Source organism: Abrus precatorius, unplaced genomic scaffold (assembly GCF_003935025.1).
Source record: "Abrus precatorius isolate BTA unplaced genomic scaffold, Abrus_2018 Scaffold8, whole genome shotgun sequence".
NCBI classification, from domain to species: Eukaryota; Viridiplantae; Streptophyta; class Magnoliopsida; order Fabales; family Fabaceae; genus Abrus; species Abrus precatorius.
The window spans coordinates 2341649-2361182 of NW_020874428.1; the positions used below are offsets into that span (position 1 = coordinate 2341649).

The window sequence follows — 19534 nt, forward strand, 5'->3', positions numbered from 1 at the left end:
ACGCTGCATCACATGTCACCGCGCGTGGTAAAACTTATGTGCAACTCACAGACAAGACATTACGAAATTTATTTAAGGAGAGCTAAATTTTTTTTTAACATAGTTTATTAATTAATTAAATTGTGTTGAAAATTATAAATAAATTAAGTAAGACTACTTAAAAATGAAATGTATATAATTTTTATAAAATAAGATAAAAGAATAATTTCAAAGTTTCTTTCTCTATTTCGATAGAGAAAAAAGAAAAAGAAAAAAAATAACAGTAGGATTTTTGAAAATATAAAATAAAAATAATTTTTAAAGACTAAAATAAAATCTAATATATTTTAAGAAATTAAAACATGTTTAATCCTAAATTATCAAATTATTTTCATCTCTCTCTTCCTCGGGCCTCTCTTATCTCATTCTCATATTTCTTTTGGTTGTCAATTTTTTTTTTCACACTTCACAGATAAAGATGTACCAAATAAGATTAATGTCCTCATTGATGAAAGTAGAGCCAATTGTGATATGCACTTATTTGAAGCCAAAAACACCTTCACCCCAAAAGATACTTCCTTCCCCTATTTTCACTGTGAGTAAAGCTGAAAATATATTATTTAAAAAACTCTTTTAAATATAATTGATTTATTAAAATTTATAAAAATTAATAAATTTCACTATTTCTAACTCTTATTGTCCTCTTCAACTTCGAGGCCTTCAAAAGGTCAAGCACAAATTTTTCAAAAAGTGAATTTAACTAAAAATGTAAGACATTGAACCTTAAAAAATTATTAAGCTTAAATTCATAAATGCAATGTATTAATAAGTATTATAATTGACAATAATAATTTTTTAATCAAAATATATTTATTAGGCTGATTGACTCGCTTGTAATAATAGACTTGTCGACTTTAAGAAAAATAAAGAACAAGAAAAATTAAAATGATTCTTTTTATATGTTTTTGACTTTGAGTGTTGAGATGGCATTACAGAATACACAATCAGAAATCACAGAAAAAGACAAAAACTTCGTGTGACACACATGTTCTAAATTCGCGTCGACTTGCTACTCCTTCGACCTTGATTAGTTGTCTTTTAACTGTGTTCTGGGTGTTGTTGCCTCAACCTCAAACAAAGTTTCAAGCCCCACCTATCAATCTCTTAAGTCCTTAACAATAGCACTCCTTCGTTGCTTCAATCACTTGCACTCTTTCCTTCAACGTAGAGAAAATGTTTTGCCAAAAAAATGGTGCAAAGGGGGAAGACCCAAGGCTTCAAGCCATTTCCGAAGCCATCAGAGTGGTGCCTCACTTCCCCAAACAAGGTCTTAATTTTTACTATAATAATCATATTAATAACAATGCTTACTTGTTACTATATTTTTCTTTCCTTATATTGTATCATACTATACTATATTATATTATATTATATTATATCATCATTAAATTAACCACAGGCATAATGTTTCAAGACATAACAACATTGTTGTTGGATCACAAGGCGTTTAAAGACGCGGTTGACATTTTCATTGATCGTTACAGAGACATGAGCATTTCCGTTGTTGCCGGTATTCTATACTATACTATGTTCTCAAGCCTTACCTTTGCATGTACTCTCCTTAAATTTTTTTTTATTGTTTTAAAGAAAATTGAATATTAATACTTTTATGTTAGTAAAGATCTTTTACCAGAAAGATGAAGAGAATTATGTGGCATTTTGTCGATTATCTGCACCAATCATGTTCTTCTTCTCTTTTATGTTTTAAAGGCCTTAATTTTTGTCCCTTTTGAAACCAACTAATATATCAAATATTCTGTATTTCTCACGTGTAGTTAAATGTATGTTGAAACTAGAAACAAAATTATGTTAACATTTTCCTGAAGACTCGGTTCTTAAATTTTGAGTTGAAGGGGGGTTTCTTCTGGATCAATCTAAGAGAGAGTATTTGGTAATACTTAAAAACAAAATAGTAACAAAATTCTGTAGGTAACTCTATTGGGTTCTCTTTGAAGGAGGTCTTGTAATAATAATGTAAAAAATAACTAACCGTGTAACTATATGAATCTCGTACCCGTACCATGTACCTCTTAATATGTAAACAAGCTGAGACATGCTTGTCATTGTAACATTATAAGCAAAACATGCATAGTTGACCGTCCACACTTGGGGCTTTGATTGGATCATTTGTTAATGTAATTGGATTGGATTATAAGCAGGAGTGGAAGCCAGGGGATTCATTTTTGGTTCCTCAATTGCGTTAGGCATTGGTGCCAAGTTTGTTCCTTTGTGCAAACCTCAAAAGCTACCAGGTAAACCTGTGTTATGTTGATCATTAATTGAGCACTATTATTATTATTGATCTTGATCTGTTTAAGTCAAAACTAGGTTATGGGTGCGTTTGGATGGGCTATAGAGAGTTTATGAAAATAATTTATAATCCTCATAAGATATTTTCAGCTTATTTTACTAAGCTTCTTTACATAGATTATCAAAATAAACTCTTTCCAACTTATACTTGTGTCAATAAGTTTTATGGTCAAATTTATGGTATAAAACTTTAATCCAATTGAATAAACGCTTAACTAAGTTATTATTCAGTGCACCCTATGTACCAACTTTGGCCAAAAGTAAAGAAGCTGAATGTAGATCATTTTCAATGGGAACCGGATGGCCCATTATGAGTGAAAGGCCCTGTCAATTGTCATACTTTTGTTGTTCATTATTTATTTAGTTACTGTTTGATTGTTAGTGTTAGTGGGTTACTGGTTTGCCCAAACTCAATTGGCTCCAACTTTCACAAGGGTTGCTTTATTGATTGAAACAGATATAGTCAAGCATCCGAGAGGAAGTACCTAAATAATTTCCCAAGTGCCATATAAGTATTGAATCATAACTTTAAGTGGAATCGATATTTGTGGCTGTACTGTTTCTTAGCTTGTCTTTTTATTAGTCTTCTTGATCTTCAATGAGCAATCTTATCAACTATTAGATATTTTCAAATTTAACATTTCTTGCATTAAATTTATAAAACCAGGATATTAAATAAAGCATGTTACTTCAAAATAGTTTAGTTTCTGCTTATTTCTATGGTAGTAAATGTTTGATCATGTGAGAGTAAGTTGAAATTAACTTTTGGGTCCAATAGCTATTCACATAAATGCAGGGAAAAGAGCTTAGACTCATTTAGCTGTTGTCTGTCAATTTAAACTACTAGTCCCAATGCATTAATTAATGTTCACATTTGTGCCTAACTTTTACTTACTTCATATTTAGGTGAAGTAATTTCAGAAAAATATGTTCTAGAATATGGAACTGATTGTTTGGAGATGCATCTTGGTGCTGTGAAGCCCAGTGAACGGGTCATAATTGTTGATGATTTGGTGGCTACAGGTGGAACTCTGTCGGCAGCAATTAGACTTCTAGGTGATTTCTCTTTTGCTCTTTATTCTTTTTTCCGGAATAAAGCACTTCTAAAGTCAGTTTGTCTCTGTAGTAAGCAAGTAAGGTTATATTTAACCTTAACTTTTTCTAAGTCAAGATCATGATGCACTTTAAATTAAATCAAGAGTGTTTCCACTCTTGTTTCTCACTTTAAAGGAGCCTTTTCCTTTTTTTTTCCCTGGTTCTTTTAATTCACTTAAAATGGTTCTATTATGTTATCTCAAGAATGCTTTATGGTTTTTTTCTACTTATTTTGTAGAACGTGCTGGTGGTGAAGTTGTGGAATGTGCTTGTGTCATTGGTCTGCCTGATCTGAAGGTATTAGCTGAATTACTGCTTTTATAAGTTGTGTTTTGCTAGCTAATCTCAGAAATTCCATCTTCTTGTTGTTGGTATTCCTATAGTAAAGTTACCTAAACAAATAAACAGATAAATTGAACTGATCATGTTGGTTTCCATCCTGGAAAGTGTTATTATATAAGCATGAATGACCCTGTCCTTGTAGCTGTATGCTTAATATGATATTATTAGCTTTCGAGATAATCACAACTCACTAAGAAGAGATTGTTTTCAAAATCCATTTCAATGAACGGATTACTATGACTCAAGCACACAAAGAGAGCTCAATAAAATAAAAATGAGACCTTTGCGGCTTAAGTATCACATTAAATTTTTTATTTTACTTAAGTGGGACTCATAATTCCTTCATCTCATCATATATTATTTCCGTCACAAATTTCTGTAAGGATTTTGCAGGATCAAGTTTGTTGAATTCCATGTTGTAATTTCTTATAGATGATATCACGGGAAGAAACAATGTCCTTTAACACACTTTCACTTTTTTCAAATCATGGAAATGAAACACTAATTATATATAAGCCTTTTTTCAGGTACAATGCAGGCTTAATGGAAAGCCACTTTACATTCTTGTGGAGCCACGTCAAGTAGAAAATTGTTTCTGAGGTGGAAAATCATATTGAACATATGAAGAAATGGTTGCATAATGAGCCTTTGGAATACTCTACAACCGTTTAGTTTGGAGGTCTCACGATGTCCAATACCCCCAGAGATTTCAAACAAAATTACTCAATGGAGGCACCATTTTGCTAATTTAGAAACATTTTAACGTGACATATATATTTTTCATGGGCTACCAGTCCTAATGGTACCTTTTTTTTTTATGGAACTTGCTTGGTTTTTTCTTTTGGTATATAGTTTAGGAGTTAGGACTAATATGCATGTCTCATCTCAATAAGGTTGTGCTTTGTAAGATATTAAGGCTTTGTTTATTCCTACCATAAACCTTCAAATTTTTGAAATTGAATTGTTTTAGTTTGTTTAAATTCGGTTTCACTTGTCTAGTAATAGTTTTTGTTTTAGGAAAAAATTTAAGTGCAATGCAATTGGTATTGTTGATGCTCTTCTTTAATCAAAATTGAAATTATACTTAAATAATTTGTATAATTAAAGTTAATATTAAAAGTTGGTACATATATATTCGTATTACTCAATTAAATTTTATCTTTTGATTTAACATTGACCAACTTCAACAAAATTTTAAAAGTAAAAGTAGACAATAATTATTATTTATAAATCAATTTTAACAGCTTTGATTATATGATAATTGATAATCAAATTTTATTGAAAATTAGTCGTACACTAAATTAGCATTCATTTTATGAACTTCATTTCGTGTAGTTGCATCCCCTTCTCTATATAGATCTATATGGTGTCTTTTCTTGGTTGAGTGGTGAGATCTCTTAAAACTTTGTTTGTAAGTTTAAAAAGAGAAAGAAAAAAAAAAGTTTAAAAAATAAGAGAAGATATATATATATATAAAGGAAGCAAAACAAAAGTTAATACAAAACTTCTTAAATTAAGATAATTTAAAAATATATAATTAACAGAATTTTGAAGAATTTATAAATCTTTTCTCTCTCATTTAAAAACTCTGAAATATAGATAAACATTACTTTTTTTCTTCTCTTCCTTTCTTCCCAAAAATTGACTCACAGATAAAGCTTAAAAGAATATAGCACTAGTAACTTTAGACTAACTCTATCCATTAAAAGGGGTAACCATTCCTCTTCCATTTTTGAAGGTAAGCATTGAATTGACTTTTCCTGAACAAAAAGCTTCTATACTTTTGTTATTACTACACTTGAATTGGTCATAACCGAAAGTAGGCACCTAGGATGAGAGCCGATCAATTTGGCTACTTTATTTATGGTATAAAGAAAAAAATTAAATTTAGATTTAGGGAAGACTTGCTCTCCTGTAAGGTTGGAAAATACTAATTTCAGCAAAAATTTGTAGTATTATATACTATATATAACTAACTAATTTTAAAGGAATTAAGGTTCACTTTGGTAAAATAGTTTAAATCTTATAACTTATAATATAACTTAGCTGAAAATTTATACTTTTATAAGTAGCTAATTAATTAAAAATACTTAGTAAAACTAGTTGGAACATATTAAATAATTTAAAAATGTATAGTATTATATCAATAAATCTTATAATTAAACGAGAAGAGAGATTTAAAATTTTTATCTATGTGTAATTTGTTTAAAAAAAGAGTATAAATGAGATAAAATTATTAGAAGTTATAAGTTGAACACTACTTTAACATACTATATTTCCTGGCTTGTTGGAAGCAACTTTGGATAACTATTAACATCTCATTTTTTTTCTTTAGGACTTGATTTCTGTTCATTTTCAATTACGATAATTTCTCTTTCGACAAAATTTAAATACGAATTAACAAAAAGTTTCTGTAAAAAAAATCCACCACAAACATTGTGTTCATAAAACAAGAGAACAAGCTGGGAAGAAAAATAAAAACTACTTCACAAATGTTATATGTGTTGCATTAAAAAAACAGTTATATTTAAACTCTTGCAACTGGAAGAAACAAAGAAGCCTGCATTTCTGCAGTAATTTTCTCCAAGTCTCTGTCTGCTTTCCTTTCTCTATTTCGTGTTGAAATGGTTTCTAAAATCATGCACAACAGCACAAGAAAAGCACAAACAAAGAAGCATCATATATGCCATGCATTGTTTATAGTTAACAAAAATATATTTAAGTCTACACGTGGAACTCGATAAATATTATGAAATAGTAGAATGGAAACAATTGCTAGTAAATTTAAGCTTTCAACATGATGCACTGCTCCATCAAACTTAACATAAATACATAAAGAGAAATTGTCCAAGAGCTTGGAAAACTAGTAAATTGTCAAAAGCACCTCCAGAAAGATGAAAAGAGCCAACATCAGATGAATTTGGAAAAATCCAGAATTAGACATGTCACTACCGCTCAAAGTGCTCCATCGCTTCCATTTGAAAGATTACAAACACTGTATTGAGTTTTTGGAGGGCAGAGAATTATATATCATTTATGATGATAAATATATGATTAATATATCAAGTTTATATTAATATATTAATTTGTATCTTTTATTTTAAAAATATTATTTTAAAAAAATTATTTAAAATAAAAAAATTTGTCTACCCTTCTCCTTTTATCTAAAATTTTCCTTTCCAAACAACTCCTAAAACAAAAACTCCATGGCATTATTATGTGCTGGAAGAGAACAATGGTCTGGATTTCCATTATTTACCGTTCTCGTCTGAAACATAGCTGAAAGATCTGGCATTTACTTTAGGCCTAGGAACGCCTTCTAATTGTTCTAGAATAGTCTGACCATATGCAAACCCTCTTCAATATTTGATAAGCCATATTGCACAAGCTTTTCTTCTATTGGATTTGACATGTCTTCCTCTAATATTAGGTAGGCCATCTGTTCCTAGTTTATATGGCTCATATGCAGCAACACTGCCATAATCTGATGCAATAGATGAACCACCAACAACAAATGATAAGCTTGAATGAACAAGTGATAGCACGGAATATGATCAGTCATCTGAAACATAATAGAAAACTGGTCTAACTCAATCCCAAAAGCGGGGATTAGCTCGAGTTTTATAAGGAGCCATGTTTCTAGCTAATGTAATGGATAGTCTCTCATACCATATTAAAAATTGGATCTAATTTACTACCAAAAGCCGCATCAGATTTGATAAAGAAGAAAGCGAACACTAATTGCAATTAATACGATGCTTGCAGCGTGCATAGAAAAAGGCGACATGAGACAACTCTAGCCATGGGGAGGGAGAATTGTGGTTCATATGAGCATAACCATTTACCAAAGAATACTGCAATTATAGGCAAAAAAGCAACCATTTCATAATTAGATAAGAGATATTTGCAGTCAAATTTTATCATTTTAAACTTTGACTATGTGAAAATTTCCATTTACATCATATTACTTGATGCTTCTGGTCCCAACTAATCCAAAGCTGGAAGATGGAACAAACAAGAAACACCAAAAATCTGGCATCTATACAACAATATTAATATTGTCACACAAAAACTCCAACCTGTACGATGATTGTGTGGCCATACTGTATGTTGTCCATTCTACCCAATAAGGACTTCCTAAAGTTAAAATAAAAAACAAATACAAAAATAAACGTAACAAAGGAAACAAATTTCAGACAATTACCGAATGGATAAGGAATGGTAGAATTAGAGATACAAATTCTCTTCAGTTTTGACGTAAACGTAATATATTTGCTTAAGTAAATTAAAATTTGTTTAAACAATCATGTAAAAACAAAAAAAGAAAAAGAAAAAACACACCCAAAATTGACTTAAAGCTTTTTTTTTTTCAAATCTGCATGAAGTGAGACAGTAATAATAGTTAGACCACTAGTGTGCAATGAGATTTTGATAACACCAAGCTCTCGGACTTTGGTCTTGCCAAAGATGGTCCAGAAGGTGACAAAACCCACGTTTCCACTCGAGTGATGGGAACCTATGGTTATGCAGCACCTGAATATGTCATGACAGTTAAGTTTAGTTGGATATGGCAAGTCCAAATCTGCAAGTTTCAGTTGTTGTCTATGACTAAATTCCCACATGCTCACACTTCATTGCTATTTCTATCTGATTATATTTTGTTTGACATTTCTTTTTTCTCTGGAGTCAGTTTTGTTATCGATAATCCCACATTTCTAAAAATTAATTTGGAACTAATTCCTTGTGTGGCTGTTTCAACATTTGCTACACACAATGTTCTTGACCTCTAATGTTAATTGTTTTAAGTCAGATTTATGATTAAGATCATAATTTACTGAAGAGTTGTCTATAATTTCCCAGTCTGTGAAGTTCAGTTGTGTTAATGGGTTTGATAAATTTGTTGCATTCTCACCATGTTTATAACTTCTGGAGCATTGGGTTCTATTATATTGCGCTGATAATTTTCAATTGTTTGTTCCAAATATTTTAAAATATAAAATAACATATTTAATATTTTATTGCTTATATTCTATCGGTTTTGCTTCTGTGGCAGGTCATCTTACATCAAAAAATGTTTTTTCCTAGTTGTACTACTGCGGATCTTTAGTCTTATGTTACAAATTATATTATAAGTAGTGTCAATAAGGTGATAATACAACTAATTTTATATTTACGAGGTCTATGGTTTCTCCTATTCTTCATTATACGGTGCACATTTGTTTTGCGAAAAGAACAGTAACAAAAAAAATCAGTTTGATAACCTTTGGAAAGATAAATACCACCCAAAACTCAAGACAATCAATGCATTAAATCTTGGAAGAGCTATTTATTTGTTTATTTTTAGACGATATCTTTTTATCAATAATTACAATAATTTAAAAATAAGTAATGTTACTCTCAACAAAAATAAATAAGAATTTTTTTTAACATCTTAAAAATAAAAGATTATTGTTAATAAAATTAAAATAAATGTAACAATAAAATTATAAATGATTATGCAGGGTCACTAAGTAGATCACAAAAAACAAAAATTTGATAACCTCTAAGTCTCATCAATCCAATAATATACCAGTGTTTGGTTTTATAATAAAGCTATATGGACTTAGGAGATATAAAAGCAAAATTATATTCTAACCTTTAAAATTGTAATATATTTTAATTAGATAAAATTATTCTTTTTATTCCTTAACTTTAGGATAAAATTTAATTTCGTTCTTTAACTTTTTTTGATTCATTTTAGTCCTCTAATTTTTAAGAAAGTTTTAAACGAGTCATTTTCCATTAAAGACCCTAACTCCGATAGAAAGTTTTGTCATTTTGTATTAGTGTGTTATTGTTCATTGTCTTCTTCCTCAAATTTTTTATCTAGTTTCCGTCAATTTTTTTTCCTTCTTTCTTCTTTTCATTTTTACCTTCTTATACTCAAAACTCTATTTTTTTGCCACTAACACCAAGCACTCACTCTCAAATCTTAAATCATAAACAAATCAACTTTTTAAATACTTATTTTCTATCTTCATCAGTCTGTGTTTATTTTCATATTATGTTTTAAACTTCTGAAACACAATATTCTTGTTAATGAAGGCTTAGGAGGTCAGGGTAGTATGAAAAATCAATAAAATAACAAATAGGAACGTGTGTTCAAATCTATCGAAAATGAAAAATGGGTATTAGAAAATTAGGTTATTTATGATTTGAGATTTGGGGGTGTGTGCTTGGTGTTATTAACCAGAAGATAAAGTTTTAAGTATAAGAAGATGAAAATGAAAGGGAGAAAGAAAAAAAATGTTGTCAAAAACTAGATCAGAAATATGAGAAAAGACGATAAACAGTAACATACAGTACATAGGCACAAAACAACAAAACTTTCTATCAGAGTTAGGGTCTTTAACTGAAAATTACCTGTTTAAAACTCTTCTAAAAGTTAGAGGATTAAAAGAAACAAAAAAAAAAAAAAGTTAGATGACGAAAGTGAATTTTACCCTAAAGTTAAGGGATAAAAATAGTAATTTTGTCATTTTCATTATTAATTTTACAAAATTTTCATTTTACTTCTTATTCTTTATAATGAATGTTCATGTTGTGTTAATTCATCAATTTTAAACCTTTTTTGTATCATTTTCTTTTTTAGAGAACCGATATAGAAAGTAATGTTCATTGATAGATAATCTTGGCTTAAGTTTGCCAATGTCATCCACAAAGACGATACCTGCCTCACCATGATTCACCATAAAATTATATTTTGTCATACTTTTATATCCTATATATTTATGTATAGACATTATTTTATTTCAATTTTACACTAATTTATATGTTAATTTTGCAGTTTAGCATTAAAAAACATAATTAGATTTTTGGGTGCATTTGGGGCCAAATAAGAAGACCTTTCTTGGTCATTACAAGGGCTATCATAGACATCCAAGAAGGAAAGCTCACTTTAAGGCTATATGATGGAAAAGTCATTTTTCAAGTTTTCAATTCTTTAAAGTACTATTCTTTCTAGTCAAAAGTTTTGTAACTGTGTGAGCACTATGAATGTTGCTCCTCATCTTTTAATTTTTGAAAAGCATGAAACGCCAAAAAGAAGGTTAAGAAAAAAGCAACCTAAGAATGAGAAAAGACAAAAGCTCAAATCACCCATTGATAAACCTCCAGATTTAGAGTTTAAATTTTCTCCTCTTTATTTTAATTTTTCTCCTATTTCTTTTCCTATGATTAACATTTCTAATGTGACAAGAGTTATGAAAGAGAAGTTACTAGTAAGACAACTACACATTAAAGGAGTAACATTTGAGACTCATACCTTCTTCTCACCATAATCTAACAAGACTGTGAGGTTCATGATGTTAAACAAATGCTTTTAGGAGGCAACTTGCATTGTTTATTTCAATTTTAGTTACTTTCCTCTACTTATTTTAATTTTATTTTGTTTATTGTTTTAGGATAAAGAATAAGTATATTAGAAGCTCAAGAGAGTCGAGTTGATCAATGACCATGCACTTTTCTAGACCTATGTATTAAGCACGGTTGTGCATGATGTTGCAACAAGAAAATAAAGGTTTCATATGAGACAACATGGTTGTATTGATTCACCAGAGGCTAGTATGCCCAAGGAATACCAACTCAAAGCTCTCAATAGGCCCTTTCAAATAGATAATGGCCTTTTCGAGCCAACCAAAGATCTGTGCATATGGTGCAAGACGTTAGGTAATAAAGAGTCACGACTAATCCCTAACCTGCATTACTGCCGGGAATCAGCGAAAAAAATATTTATCCCTTTTATACTCGCAATAACTATGTAGCTCGTTTGCTCATATGTACTGGTTATTCATGCTCATTGAAAGTACTAGACATCTCAAGAAATCCACGCTTTTCACATCTCGTAAACAACTATACATCTTAAAGTAAAGGCCTAGAGAAAAGTTATTTACCCTCGGTGAATCCACAATCAATCATCGTGCAACAGATTAAGCAGTCAAAAAAGTAGTATACGTTACAAAAATGAAGAATTTGCTTTCTCTTAACTTAGCATGGTCATACAATAAGAATAAGAAGTTAGCAATTCTCAAGTCTGGGTTGGGTATCCATATTAGGTTAGGGAGTCAACAAATCTGATGCCCATTCAATAGAGGAAGTTGTTCGACCTTCGAAACCTGACTATGAGATTCATTGTTTGATCTCGAATAACCTTGAAAAAAGCTTTCCTCAGCAGAGAACAGAGAGGTACTATCTACTATCTTCCATTTTCCTTTTCTGACTGTTGTCTTAAACCTTTCTACTTTAACACAGGCACCTAATACGTCAGGGACAAAAGTTTGACCAAATCTTGTAGCACCCCAACCACCTTTGGAGGAAAGCCAGATGGGACCAATCAACACAATTTCTCAAGCATGTGAGACAATTTATGAGAAAGATACTCAGTTTTCCTATTCGTAAGGATTTACTCCCAATGATCGCATTTTTTTTCTCGCCAAAAGTCTGCGGCAAAATCCAATTGCACTATTCGATCGACAATCTGCCCTTTCTTTTAGTTGAGCGATCACTTGTGCTTCCTGCATAAGCAGCTTGTCTGCATTTACTTGAGGGAATGGACGTAATCGATACAAAATCCTATCTTCTACTTCTAAGAGAGCTTGATCCACTACCTCCATCGGACCAGGCCAAAAGCCCTATTAGAATTAAAGTCAACAACCCTATAATAAGAAGCATAGGAAGGCCTATCAATAGAGCTTTACGAAAATACCCATCTTTCTAACCTTTGCAATTCTCCCTTGACTTTAAAAACTAAGGTGCATGCAGGGGAATCTCGTCTTGCTCCATTTTTTTTCAATCTTTACTAATGGGCAAGGACCTACTTCAAAGCTTGTAGCTAGCTCTTTATAATTTTATAATAACTTTATAACATTGGATAAATCCAATTCTTGCAAAGATTCCCTTTTGTTTTTATCTTAATTACCATCTTCACATATATTTAATTATTTCAAACATTGAAGATAATATTTTGCTTTATGTACGAGGAGTTTCCAATAATATGATTGTTATTACATGTTCTTAAGTAAGTGTCTATGTCCTTTATCATGATAATTTAAAACTTTTATCCTCAAAAAACTCAATTTTTTCAAATAAAAGAGCATGTTGAGTAATTATTATTGGAATAATTTTTATTTGAAAACTAATAATTAGCTAAGTTCTTTATTTTTTCTGTTCTACAGTAAACTTTAACCTACAAATGTGAGTTTTGAAACTTAAAGAGAATATTTTTCTAATTTAATTAATTATATCCCTTTTCTTATTATTTTGTGCGATTATCTCCTTAACCACTCTAGAACTTGACTTTAACCAACTTGAGGTTACTCTTTTTAGTTGCATAGTTTAATATGATTGAAACATATGAAACTTTTATTCTTGACCTTCAGCATGTTTGAGATATAGCTAATTGCTTACTTTGAACTTTATTGATTTTTTTTATCCCTTACATTGAAATTATAGAATTTTTTTTTACCTTGTGTTTATGAATGGAGTAATTGGGTTATTGTATTGTTTGATAAATTTTTCTCTACATCTCTTATGTGCAAAAAGAAAAAAAAAATATATATATATATATATAAAACAAAAAGAAAAGAAAAACGGTTACAAATGAATGAAAGAAAGGAAAAGTAAAGAAATTGATTGAATGTGAAATATTTACTTACTCCAAGAGTTTCATTTATAAACTTATGAAATATTTGTTAATTGTCATAATTTATTACATTTTTGTATACTTCTTCCTTTCATTTATGTCACCTTAATGATTAAAACTTTTAGCTACATTGCAACTTTAAAAAGACATCATGATTTTTATTTTCATTCAATTTAATTAGTTGAGAGTCGGTTTATAGTTAAACCTATGGTAGTATACTTTTCTTTTGGAGAAACTGAGTGATATCTCTTTTTATCCTAGACACTTAGAGTGAGAAAAGTAAAATACCATAGTTTAATGTTTGATCAATAAGTTAGGGAACATAAGATTCTAATTAAAAAGTCTTTTGATTACTTATACCTAATTATATTTCACTTTTTATTATTTTTATCTCTTTTTGTCTCGGGTTCCTTGTTGTAGTGATATGTTTCGAGTTGTTCCATTATTTTTAGATAGAACTTTACTTGAGGACAAGCAAATCTCAATTGTGAGAGAGTTGATAAGTTTGTATTTTGACATGTTTTTATAACCTATATATTTATAAGTGACCATTATTTTATCAAGTTTTTACACTAATTTTTATAATTATTATATAGTTTAATGCGAGGTCATAACTAGGTTTTGAGTGCATTTTAAACCCAAATTAGATACAAAATTGGACTTCGCAATAACCAACATATCCATACTCCAGCAGCAAGCACGAACGTGCTTTGAGTCACATGCACGAGTGTGCTTTGAGTGATCGTACTTATGATCATACATGACCATACTTACATGCGAGAAGTCTAACTTTAAAGCAATGTTAGAATTTTCAAACTTTATCAAAGAGACCCAGAAATGGTGAGTTAAAAACACTTATATATACTACATGAATATTGTCTTTTTTTAAAACCTTCCATAACACTAATAAATTAATAGAAAATAATTAAAAAAATTATACCACTTTTCTAATTACAACACATAACCAAAAAGTTTGAGTTATATAGCAAGGAGTAGGTCCACACAATTTTACATCACTAGATAAACAAGTAAAATTAGTCTATTCTAATAATAGCTATTATTATTCTTTAACAAAAATTGCAACTTACAGTTCATGAATAATTAATAGTTTTACAATGTGAGATGGATGCAATTTCCCAGTAACAAAACATGGATGGACACATAACAATATGCTCATGTGGTCCAACTCGAACAAGAAGAAAAGTGATTGGTTTGTTGTTGATGATTTTGCTTTGGGATCAATATAATCTGAATTTCAGGAAGCATAACATAACTCCTAGAAAGAATCCCACCACCTTTCATAGTCATCATCCACTGAATGTGATCTGAAACTTGTGCTGAGCTCAGTGCTCAATCTCTAGTGTCGATATATAACTTCTTTTTTTGGAAGAAAAAAAATAGTGGGGTAGAAAGAGTTGAATTATTTTCCAAAAAGTTAAAACCTTTTGTTTTTAGAGCAACAATTGTATCACAACACAAGCCCCAGCCAGGAAGAGGATGGTCCAGAAGACTCCAGAATATACAACTGGCTCATTGTCAACAACCTCAGAAAATTAAAATTAAAAATTAAATTAAATTAAAAATAAGAGGCTTTGTGGCTTCTTCTCTCTTTTGTTCTTTAGTGCAATTCCAACCAAAAGGGTGGTTTTGAAGATCACGATCTTAACAAGAGTCACAAGACATGTCTGATGCAATTGGGCCAAAGCACCTAAAACAACAGTGCCTGCCGGTTACTATCAATTGGCATCATATATACAAAAAGAGAGAGTAATTTCTGAAGGGTAATTTTTTCTTTTTCAAAATATTTTAGCTGCTACTGTGATTATACAAGAAAAATTTAAATTAAAAGAAGAAAAATGATGATGTTTTTAAAAAAAAAAAACTAGGAAGAAAGAAGTGAATCAAATCTTGAATTATTGTACATGTGAACAATGAATAACACCAGTAACCATTAATTAAAATCGTAGCGCATATATAGCCACCGACAAAAAGCAACACGATTAGTAAATAACCGTGTTCTTTAAATAGAAATTTGATTATTGACCACGTATATATAGAGTTTTATTGAAAAAATAATAGCCCTATATATATATATATATATATAATCTCCCATTTGTGCCAAAATACAATAACCCTATATAATAAAAATAAAACAAAAATCATCGCCAATCTGCATGCATCTTGTGATCATTTTACAACAATCAGAATAAATAAATAAATTTTTGTCTTCCCTTTGTTTGCTCCATACACGATCAGAAGCAAAGAAACGAAATTTTAATAAAGTAAAATTAAGATAAAGCAAGTAGTGGTGATATGTGGACAAATACACACAGAAATTAAACTTGTTTTGATTCAGATGAGCATGAATTGGAATCATGAAACTTGATATGCATGTATTGCTGAAAGAGAGAGATGCCATGTATATAGTTATCATGGGGGTACGTATATACAAACATATAGAACAATTAATTCCAAGTGGAACGAATTGTAGATCATCTCGGTAATTTTCCACAACTTTCTTGAATTGCATGTGCTCATGGGTACTCTTTTGCGTTGGGGATGACCTTCATTGGAGAAACCTCACAACACAGTTCAAGAAAGCTGTGGAAGATCACAAAAAGGACCATTCATAAAGTAACATGTATCCTTCTTCGAAACAGTTTTCTTTGAATAGTAGCCGCAGAGAGAAGAATAAGGGGTTGAGAAGAATGAACGAGAATAGCTAGCTACAAGTGTATTGCCTAAGTCTTGATAACTTCAATTTATACATGGAAGATGAGAGAGATTTTACTGTGGTGCTTAGATGGCAAAGAGAAAGGATTGATGTGACTGAGGAATATAAGAAATTATATATATATGAGTGTGATCTTAACTAGTTGGAAGTTTATTTGATTACCTAAAATGCAAGTATCTAAAATTACAAATTACTAACATTAAAGGAGAAGTGAAAATGAGAAATAATTTATTGACTTTGAGTAAATTTTTAGATAAGTTTTTATGAAAGAAAAAAATGATATAAAAATAAATAAAATTTTTCTTAAATAAAAAATAATTTATTTTTTAAAATTTTAAAGAAGTTAATAAAAGTTTTTAAAAGAAATAAAAACATAAATTAATTTTAATTTATGAAAAAATTAATTTATTTTATTACTTAATTTTTTACTCTTATAAATACTCATTATAATTTTTTTCAAAATTAAGTCTTGGTTAATAAGTTAGTAGAATTATTTAGTAAATAAAAAATAAAGAGAATCTGTAACTATTGAAAAGTTATAAAAAGTAGTATTAACTTCTCATTTAGTGAATAAAAATTTAGTTATCAATAACTTACTTCTCATTTCTACCTTTACTTAAAAACATATATGAAGGAAAACATGATTTTTTTTTATCATCAAAATATTTAATTAATTTAAAATAAAAAATATATATTTAAAAAATTTATTCATAATAAATAAATAAGTAAAATAAATTATATTTAAATATGATAAGTTGTATCATGTTCCTATTTAGTCATAAAAAGAAATTATACAGATCAAAAAATTCAATTATTTTATTATAAATATTTAGTGTAGTTATTAATGTCCCCTTTATTAGTGAGTCTCTCTTTGACTTTTGAGTTATTTAACTAGAATAAATACTTTATTTATTGTATTTAAAAATTTTACATGAGAAAAAATTAATAAAATAATTAATTAATATTGTCTTAATCTTTTACAAGAACAAATAAATTGGAATGAATTTTACTTTTACTTTAGACAAATAAATATGAATAAGGTAGCATTTCATGAATATTAAAAAAATAGTATTGGATGTATTTTTAGTCATTTAACATATTTTAACTAGTTATATAATTAATTTTATCAGATGGAGCCAAAAATATTTATAAACAAGGATAAAATAAAAATAATAATATCTTAATTTCTAAGATGATAAACAAATTTAAATAAGTTAAAATATTAAATTTTATAATTATTTTAAAATATATAATTAGAAATTTTTAAGTAAAATTATTTTTTTCCTCAACTTAAAAATCAATTTCAATTTTATCATTTAAATTTATTTTGATTTATTTTAATTTTTTAACTTTAAAAATATTTCAAATAAATTCATTTCCATTAAAAAATTAATTTTATTTATATTTTGTTGTCTTTTCATCATCTTCTAAAGTGCTATTATTAAAAGTATGTTGACAACAATTTAATTTAATTTTTTTTTTATAGAACTCATAGCTACATAATCTTTATTTATTAAAACTCAACTTAAGATTACATGGTAAACTAAAATAATTCTATTAATTAATTTCCATACTTGGAAAGAATTAATCTTTAATTGTTGATACTCTGGATGAAAAAAAATTACAGTGCATAACCGTATATAAAAGATTTTAAATCATGCTGGTAACGATTTTTATATATTTTTATTTTTCTAGTTGAAAACTGTGGCACGCATTTCCACCTTCATCCCTCGCTAATTTTTACTAAGAAATGATGCCTCTGGGTTTTCTTTTACTTCAAAACAAGGCAATTCAGGGATGCCTCCAAAAAATTGATTAAGAAAAAATTAAAAAAATCATTAGCAATCTGCATGCATCTTGTGATCATTTCACAACAATCAGAATAAACAAATAAATAAATCTTCATCTTTCCTTTGCTCATTTTAATAAAGAAAAATTAAGATAGAGTAAGTAGTGGTGATACGTGGACAAGTAGACAAAGAAATTAAACAACTTTTGATTCAGGTGACCATGAACTGGAATCATGAAACTTGATGTGTGTTTTGCTGAAAGAGAGAGATGCCGTGTATATATATCAAGGGGTACATATATACATATAGATCATCTCGGTGATTTTCCACAGCTTTCTTGAACTATGCTCATAGGAATTCTTTTGCATTGGGGAGATAACCTTCGTTGGAGAAGCCTAACAACACAGTTCAAGAAAGCCGTGGAAGATCACAGAGAAGACCATTCACAAAGTAACATGCATCCTTTTTGAAGAAACTGTTTTCTTTGAATGCTAGCCGCAGAGAGAAGAATAAGGGGTGGAGAAGAGTGAATGAAAATAGCAAGGTACAAGTGTATTGCCTAAACCTTCATTCATGCCTTGAATTTATATAGGTAAGATGAGAGAGATTGTATAAACTTCTTAATAAATATATATATATATAAAAGAAAAATAAATAAATAATAAAATAATTAACGGATGCCATTAAATATTCTCATTTCTCGCAATAATTAAGTGGTAACAAGAAAAAATTAAATAATAAATCTTAAGTAAAATTATTGTTTTAATTTTTTATTTTCGAGATAAGTTTCACTTTCTTTTTTAAAATTTATTTATTTTGATTTTTAAATTTTAAAAATACTTTAAATAAGTATTTTGTTATTAAAATTGTTTAATTTGTTAAAAAAAATTATTTTTTAATTACGTATATTATTTATCTTCTTCCTTAAGTTGTCAATGATGTCATTATTAAGTTAGATTTTGCAACTTTAATCTCTCACATCTTCTTCCTCCATTTTTCATCTTTCTATTTTTATCTTTTTTCTTCTTTTTTTTTCCTTTCTTTTTTTCTCTTTCCTCTTCCCCCAACTACAAATTCTATCTATAAAGAAGCCCTCATCTTGTTCATATGTTCTATGGTACATCTATCTTTGCCAGAGTCACAATCAATGTCGCTAATTACATGGCTACTTAACATAATTTTTTAACTTTGATTCTTTTTGCTACATAATCATCGGTTGAAGTATTTGCAATAACAATCTCAACTCAATTTTAATATAAGCTTTTCAACTAGTAGTTCAAACATAAACACAAGTCTAGCTACACATCATTATTTAAAAAAAAAAATTGACATAGTGAATAGTTAAAGAAAAAAAAGGAATAAAAATAAAAAGATGAAAATAAAATGGAAGACAAAGAAGAAGAGATGAAAAAGAAAGAAGGAAATTACATAATCCAACTCAGTAATTACGTCATCAACGACATAAAAAACATCGATAAAAAAATTCAAATGACAAAAAAAGACAAAAAAAATTTAATAGAATTAACGCTTCTAACAATAAATGAC

General features: G+C 28.9%; 1 protein-coding gene across 3 annotated transcripts; it reads left to right on the plus strand.

Annotated features, from left to right (window-relative positions):
- Nucleotides 1–1118: 1118 nt before the first annotated feature.
- Nucleotides 1119–4604, plus strand: LOC113846724 (adenine phosphoribosyltransferase 5-like). Of its 3 annotated transcripts, none has more exons than XM_027475295.1 (6): nt 1119–1306; nt 1439–1549; nt 2196–2291; nt 3256–3405; nt 3683–3741; nt 4314–4604. In XM_027475295.1, exons 1-6 carry the CDS (start codon nt 1213–1215, stop codon nt 4383–4385), a joined length of 582 nt encoding a protein of 193 aa, XP_027331096.1. In that variant the 5' UTR covers nt 1119–1212; the 3' UTR covers nt 4386–4604. The 3 variants fall into 3 exon arrangements, with proteins under 3 accessions (XP_027331096.1, XP_027331097.1, XP_027331098.1); XM_027475296.1 differs by having other exon boundaries at nt 2199–2291; nt 4314–4600; XM_027475297.1 differs by lacking the exon at nt 2196–2291.
- The last annotated feature ends 14930 nt before the right edge of the window (nt 4605–19534 follow it).

What these genes read in the sequence shown, in the direction of transcription:
- LOC113846724 (XM_027475295.1), top strand. Translation starts at nt 1,213, where the DNA reads ATGTTTTGCCAAAAAAATGGTGCAAAGGGGGAAGACCCAAGGCTTCAA. An exon ending in GGCAGCAATTAGACTTCTAG is followed by an intron (nt 3,406 to 3,682) that starts GTGATTTCTCTT and finishes CTTATTTTGTAG; the next exon opens with AACGTGCTGGTGGTGAAGTT. An exon ending in TTGGTCTGCCTGATCTGAAG is followed by an intron (nt 3,742 to 4,313) that starts GTATTAGCTGAA and finishes GCCTTTTTTCAG; the next exon opens with GTACAATGCAGGCTTAATGG.